The sequence below is a fragment of the Cynoglossus semilaevis genome, chromosome 17, assembly GCF_000523025.1.
Source record: "Cynoglossus semilaevis isolate Cse_v1.0 chromosome 17, Cse_v1.0, whole genome shotgun sequence".
In the NCBI taxonomy this organism is placed as follows: Eukaryota; Metazoa; Chordata; class Actinopteri; order Pleuronectiformes; family Cynoglossidae; genus Cynoglossus; species Cynoglossus semilaevis.
Genome location: NC_024323.1, coordinates 303,739 through 311,454, shown reverse-complemented (window position 1 = coordinate 311,454; position 7,716 = coordinate 303,739). Strand labels below are relative to the sequence as shown.

The 7,716-nt window shown below is 38.5% G+C and overlaps 1 protein-coding gene across 2 annotated transcripts in view; it reads left to right on the top strand.

Moving 5' to 3' along the window:
- The first annotated feature begins 4,572 nt into the window (after positions 1-4,572).
- Positions 4,573-7,716, top strand: part of radil2a (Ras association and DIL domains 2a) — a 19,323-nt gene continuing 16,179 nt past the window's right edge. The window contains exons 1-3 of one of the 2 annotated variants that reach the window (XM_008329136.3): positions 4,573-5,181; positions 5,854-6,198; positions 6,357-6,589. In XM_008329136.3, the coding sequence (XP_008327358.1) occupies positions 5,051-5,181; positions 5,854-6,198; positions 6,357-6,589 (709 nt within the window). In that variant the 5' untranslated portion in view covers positions 4,573-5,050. Of the gene's footprint in view, positions 5,182-5,853; positions 6,199-6,356; positions 6,590-7,716 lie in introns of those variants that run through there. The other variant, XM_025064704.1, reaches the window with a different exon arrangement.

Below are 7,716 nucleotides of genomic sequence, written 5' to 3'. Positions count from 1 at the left end.
TATACAGTGTGCAGAATTCACCATTTATGCACTTGAAATGTCTCGAAGCATTATTTTACAATAATACCCCCCCTCCCCCCCCACACCTCCATCAGTACACACTCATGGCTTCCTTTCTGATGCGCAAAGCGGAAGTACGAGCACACACGCAACGCATAACCTGAAACTAGAGAGATAGAGAGATAGAGAGAGAGAAAGACAGAGAGAGTTCTAAAAAGACTGAAGAACCAGCTCTATACTGTGTCAGGGGGCAACGAACGGGTAAGGTGAACATATTCCAAGGTCCAAATGTTTTGCATGAAACAAAGTTACATTTCCAGCAGCTGAAACATGTTTGTCAAACAGGTTCTCATCACACTGGATGAGGAGGCAGCTCTGCCTCTCTGCTATGACATGAAAGGACCTCCTTTCTGAGGAGCGTAGCACCAAAAAAAAAATTTCAAAATAAGAGCATAATAATGGAAAGTGTTTTCTTAAGGGTTTCAAACTCTTATCATTTTAATTTTAAAATGAACAGTTTCCAACAAAAAGAGTTGGTGCACAGTGTAAAAAACAAAAAAGCTAATGTGCTAACGTGTTACTACTGAAATTTTAAGACAAAGAGAAGACAACCGCTTAAAACGTTCTAAAAAAAAACTGTCTCACGAGAAACCACATGAAGGTCGTGCCTTCACGTCTTTCTCATTCCGAACACAAATTTTGTTGAAAATAATATTAATAATAAAAGATAAAATAATAGGGGATTCAGCTTCAGTTTTCTTTCTTTGTTTTCGACTGCAAATAATGGCTGTCACTATCCCTTTAACTCCTCCTTTGGGTTAGCAATGCTTCAAATAACTAAACCAGGGATGTAAAACATGTTAAACAAGTTGAAAAACTGCACAAACACTTTAATTATATATATATATCATTAAATATGAATATTTTCGAATATACTTGTCAAACATACAGCCTGCGGGCCAAAAAGTGGCCCGCTCAGGGGTTCAATGTGGTCCGCTTGAACAATGCATGTTAGTGATGATTTGTCAAATAATTCATTAAATTATTATTTTTTTCTTAATATACCTGTATATCGTTGCATAAAAACAAAGTGAAAAAAAAACACGGATTTATTGTTATTTATATTTAATTTTGTTTGTATGATTATACTGGTCTGGCCCACTTAAGGTTAAGTTCAGGATGACATGTAAAAGCCATTCATAATGGCTAAAATGCTAAAATGCTTCTATCTATTTGGGAAACGTGGGTATGTGATAATATAAATACATTATATCATTTGGAAAAGTTTGGTGGGCCGGATTAAAAAGCTGAACGGGCCGCATCCGACCCCTGGGCCTTAGTTTTGCCCATGCCTGGTTTAGCTACTTCTAACATATTTTTCTCTCACTGAAACTTTAAAAGTTTAAGTGACTTACCAAACTACAAATGCTTTTAAAGTTTTTATTTTTACAATATGTATCAACTTATGGAACCGAGGAGTGTACTTTTACAAAAAAAAATATAAAAAAAAATAATATGTGGCAATAGCTACGGCTGGTGAAAAGAATTTGATGTATTTTTTTTTTTTGTTGTCTTTGAATCATTCAGGAAACGGTGAGAGACAAGGAGAGTAGACAAGGCAGAAAATGCACATGCATGTGTCACCTCAATTCTGCCGCCTTCAAAACCACTCTTGCAGCTGCAATATGAACTTGAGCGTGACAACCACTTTTGAGCTTGTAACGCACCACAACACTGCTGTCCGCGTGTGAGAGAGAAAGAGGTAGATGTAAACCATTTCATCTTTTTTTTTTTTTTTTTTTTAAAACAATGTAGAGACCCCTTATTTAGTGTCAATAACTGAGCACAACGTGTGTTTAAATGGTTGCAGAAGCAAAGTCTGGCTCTTAGATGTGTTTCAAATACCATTTCTACTTCCTGCCCTTTGCTTGACTTTGTGTCTTTTTTCTCTGCTGGTGTGTTTTGAAATCTCTCTCTTACTGGAGGGATACGGATTTTAAAGTGCAAAAAATAGACTCAATATAGAATATTTGTTATTAACGATTAGCATTCGCTTAAAAAACACATAAGAAACGTCACTAAAAATCTGCAATAAGAGATCAAGGATTTAGGATTAAGACTAAGACTAGAAGTCGGAGTTAAGTTTGTTCAAACTGGAAGCTATTTTGAGGTTGGATGCAGACAGCTGTTTTGCGATGACCGTGAACTCCTGGGAAACATGATGCGAGATGACCCCCCCCCAAAAAAAAAAAATCTCTTGCCACCCACCTGAGGGTTTGAGAGACAATGACCTAAGTCAAACTGTTCCTCAAAGGGCCGTGTGGCTGCAGGTTTTTGTTCCAAAAAAAAAAAAAGTTCTAAAAAATGTTCTAAAAAAATGGGGGTCAATGACAATAGTAAGAAGAGTGTCTACTATTATTTTATTTATTTTACTATTATTATTATTATTTGAACTCATTTTTAGCAGCGATGGCTTGGTGGTTAAGGAAGCGGACTTGGGTCCGGAAGGTTTCAGGTTCCATTCCACCAGTTGCCACTGGAGGCGCTTAAGCTCCATCATTGTCCCAATGATAAATAATTCACTTTCGCTTGATTCAATTGTTCAGGAAGTCCGTGTCAAATAAGTAGTTCTCAAGTGCCCGTGATTATTTTTAAATATATTTATTAATGTATTATCTGATTTATTCCACAACTTAATTGACGTTTGTTATAAAATATAATCATGCATGGCAGTTGTACTGATGGGGCCATCACTTGTTTCCTTTTTCACATCGATGTTTAAAAATGTCAAGTCGTACGGATGATTCTCTCATGCAGTTAAATGATACTGGTGTCTCGGTTGCTGTTGTTATCAGATCAGATTTTATTTTTATTTAATTTTCAGCTGATTCTGATTTACTCTCCATCCTCATGCTCCTTGACCTAACTGCAGCTTTTTGACGCCATTTGTCATCCCACCCTCCTCAATAGACTCTCTGCCCTTGGTTTCACTCAGACCCCTGTCTAAACTGGTTTAAATCATCACCTGTCGTGTCGCACTCCAGTTCATCCAGCTTAAAAACCTTCACATCCCCAGCCCTCTTCTGTCAATTCAGGTGTGCCCCAGGGCTCTGTCCTGGGTCCCCTTCTGTTCATCATCTATCTTCTCCCCCTTCCGTAAACACTCCACAAACTTTCACTGCTACGCCGATGACACCCAGCTCTACCTAGCCAGCATACCCGACTCCAACCTGAAATTAAATCCTGGTTCACCAACAAATTTTCTTAAACGAAACAGTAACAAAACGGAGGTTCTCCTCATCAACATTATCCAAAACCAACAGTTTCTCATTTGATGTTGACAATTGCCCCATTTCCCTCTCCCCACAGATTAAGAGTCTGGGTGTCATCCTCGACGGCACACTATCTTTTCACTATCTCATATCAACAACATCACCCGATCCACCTATTTCCACTTACGCAATATCAACCGCCTCCGCCCCTCCCTCACTCCCCATACCACTTCCATCCTGGTTCACAGCCTCGTCACCTCCCGGCCTTGACTACTGCAACTCCCTCCTCTTTGGTCTCACCCACAAGTCTCTTCATAAGCTCCAATCGGTCCAGAACTCAGCCGCCCGCATCATTACTAGAACCCCTTCCATCCACCACATCACTCCTGTCCTGCAACAGCTTCACTAGCTCCCGATCAAGATCCGTATTAACTACAAGATCCTTCTGCTCACACTCAACGCCATCCACAACTCTGCTCCACCATACATCTCAGACCTTCTTCATGTCGCTGTTCCCTCCCGCTTCCTCAGATGGTCCTCCTCCATTCATCTGACTGTCCTCTACGTATTTCTTTAGCCCCCCCTTTTGGTAGACAGGACTATTGCCGAAAACCTCGCGTCGACACGTTTAGAGCTGTTGTTTCAAATCAACACATCAATAAACACTGTGAATTATACTTATTTATTTAAAAAAGTTATTTATAATGTCTTCAACCGGACAAAATAAAGGAATATTTTAAATTAAAACGAATTTTATTAGAAGTTAAAGTGTTGTGTTTTTAGCGTTTTGTTCGACACAAGCTTACACAAAGAGGTATTTCAAAACACACGTGTTTTTAAATAAATAAAAAATAATAATAAATAATAATAAAATAAATTTTAGAGTTGGTTATAAATTATTCTTACTTTTTTTTTTTTGAAGAATGTCTTTTATTTTTACTATTTAAAAAAATTACTATTAATTATTATTGCATTTCTACTAAATACCACTAGATGGGGCTCATTCTGTGCAAATCTAATGTGACTGCGGATGGACAGGATCGGACAAATACTTGATTGGGCCACGAAATGTGCAGGTTTTTATGTGAAGGTGAACAACAGCACCGATATGCTAGAAAAAAATGATAAAGGACTAAACACTGAGATTATTTTTTTTTTCCTTTTAAAATTTAATGATCAAAAACAAGCTCTGTCTGCCGTACAAATCAGCATGGTTCGTCCTCTTTATTCGTCAAGCGGATGAATCCTGCAGTGACAGCTGTCTCAGGATGTGCGTGAGGGAGAGAGAGAGAGAGAGAGAGAGGGAGGGAGAGAGAGAGGGAGGGAGAGAGGGAGAGCGTGCGTGTCACACAGAGTTAGTCACAGTTAGTACTACAGTTAACAGCTGCGTTGGGACGAATGCCACAACAGAATTGTCCTGTTAAAATAGAATAACGTAGAGGTCAACGGTTTTTTTTCTTCTTCGTTTTTCTCTTTTGGATTAACTCAGTCGTTAAACGGTTTGTACGTCGGAGTCCTTTTTTTTTTTTTTTTGTAACTTTGTTCTTTCAATGTCGGTGTAAACCGTGTGGTGGCTTCAAAAATAGCGTGTGCGACAGAATGTGAAGGCGCCCTCGAACACTTTGCACAATTAAATAATTAATTTCGTTTAGGAGAAGCGAAGGTGGAGAGACCTGTTCCTTTGAAACCCGCCCAACTCTGATGGATGTTGCATCCTTGTTTTAAGTGTACCTGTGTGAAACTGCACAGCTTGTATTTGTGTGAAGTTAAACTCGACCATGATTTCAGGGGATAGAGTCAGCCACGCTAATAAACAAGCGTCGAACTTTCCAGTGGGTTTACTTCTCCGTTCTCCGAAGGAGAGGCTACAAGCTAAACTGAGCAGGAAGCCCAGCAATGGAGCTCTTCAGTAAGTACATTCAAATTTACAAAAAAACAAACAAACAAAAAAAAAAAAACCTTTCTCAACACTATAATTGGGAGTTCTTGGTTTACGGTGTGTTCGCAATTGGTAAAGTGACATATTGTTAAAAAAAAGTTTGTAAAAAGAATGTGCTAGCAATACTTACCTGTAGACAAAATGCTAATTTAATTTGAGAGTGATTCTGTGTTTTGTTCTTTATCTACAGCAACACGTCTAGAAATTTCGTTATTTCAACACCTAACGCGAATATTTAGCTTTTTTATTTACTTGAAATTAACGTCTGAGGTGCTGCTAGCAATGCTATTCCCAATAAACCAACGACATTTTGAATTTGCTAGTACAGTATTAAAAGTAATTATTTCTTAGTAATATCCTTCCATATTAATTCATCATTATGCCAATGATATAACTGGCTATACAGGGTCTCATGTTACAAACTACTCATATTATTTAATCAGAAGTTTTGCAACTTGGTACCAGGGACTGAATTGTGACCCAAAAACTTCAACTTAAAACTGAGCCTCGCCATGCTGTGATGTATTAATATACCATATACTCCAATTGGTATATTACGCTATAATGGTAAATTAACTAATCAGTTTCACAAGCATTTCTTGTCATTATATTTAATAACCATCCTTACATTTTCTCTTTTAGATCCAAAATCTTGAATACCGACATGCGGCCGACGGAGAGTAAGGTTGTCCGCCAGCCGGCCAAAAGTAAGATTCGCCGCCACCACAACAACAGGCTTTCAAGTGTCTTCCACTATAGCCCAAACCTAAGAACTTCTGAAGCACGTGGCCAGTCAAAGGGTTGCAGAAGCCTCGCTGGAGACCTTCATGGCGCAGCAGATAACCCTGAAAGCGTTTCCACTCAAAAGTCTGTCCCTGGCATCTTGAAAATCTTCGGCAGTGACATTTGTCACGGGACCAACTACAAGAGTGTGCTGGCCACCTCGCATTCTTCTGCAAAGGAACTTGTTAACGAAGCACTGAACAGGTGAGAGGCACATTTCAAGGAATATGTTAGCCAGTCTTTCAGACTTAACCAAAATGACCAAGATTGGATCTTAAATATACAGCGAATTAAGCTAAATGTAATCTGGCTTTTATGTTATTAGAACTATTGACAGGATTTATTGAACCTATGGCATTCAGGTACTGTCTGGAAAAGGAGAACCCCAATGACTATGTGCTCTGTGATGTGATTGGCCAGACCAGCTCTGATAACCACTGGAAGAGGAAGTGTTTCAGGGTCGTAGGGGACACAGAGAGACCCCTGGTGTTACAGTCACTCTGGAAACCCAAGGAAGGGTTCTCTAGGCGGTTTGAAATCCAGTTGAAGGCAAGCATCAAAGAGGAGAATATGAAGAACTGGGATAGAGTCGCAGGTACGCGCTAGCACCTCAACACTTTCGCAAAACAATTTAAGAAGTTTCAAATGTGTTGCCAGCAAATGTGTTTGATGTTGTTTTTGTGTAAATTTGGGAGCTTTTACAGTTGCCAGCAAATGTGTTTGATGTTGTTTCTGTGTAAATTTGGGAGCTTTTAGTGGAATTTGTGTAGCAAGCTCATACAGTTTCTATGTTTTTGCTACGTAGGACATATTACTTCACAAGTAATTGTTTATCATGTGTAAAGTAATCAAATAGTTCCTTTTTGTCTTACCATATATCCTCAAGTCTTACCTTAAGACATATAGTTAGCAAAAAAAAAAAAAAACAACCTCAAAATTAAAATATTAATAGCTGAATATTAGCCTACAAAAGCTAGCTTAAAATATTCAGGAAGTTACAACGATTAGCCAAAAAACTTTGAATTGCAAAAGAAGTTGCTAGCAAATGGTTAAACATTAAATAGTACTGTTTGAATATTAAAAACAAAGATTTGTGTACCATAAAATACTGTACATGGGCTGTGATTGTGGAGTTGTGGGATTTCTTTTTAATATGCTGTGCGCTACATCGCAATTTGAAACCTCACTCCCTAATTTTTGATGAGCAGAAGAAGGGTATTTCTTGCGCTGCTAAGGTTTCCATTTTGAAAACTATAAAAGTAAAATTATTTTAGGGATTAATTATGGACCTTTTTATTAACTATTTTACTAGTCTTGATTTATTCATGTGTCCATCAGTGTAGATAATAAATAGTGTTATCCCTAAAATTATGACTCGTAGGCATTTCAGTAACGGATGTTATCCAATCCCTGATCAGAACTCACTGTGAGCTTGAAGCCGTGTTCCTCCAATGGTGTTTAAATTGTGGAGTCTAAGGCATCTTCGGCATCTTAGAACGTACAAAAACATTTCGACGGCTGATACGAGTGCGCAGAACTGTGGTGGGAAGCGTTCCTTTCTGGACATTCCACGGTGATTAATGTCTCCAAACAAAATGCGTTTTGCTTTTATCAGTGTGAAATTTCCATGACTTGCCTTCCTTCACACGTTTCCTTTTCCTCCAGCTGCGTTCTGTTGGAGTTGGTGTTAGTACAGTAGTCATCTTTGACGTTCAAGTTATG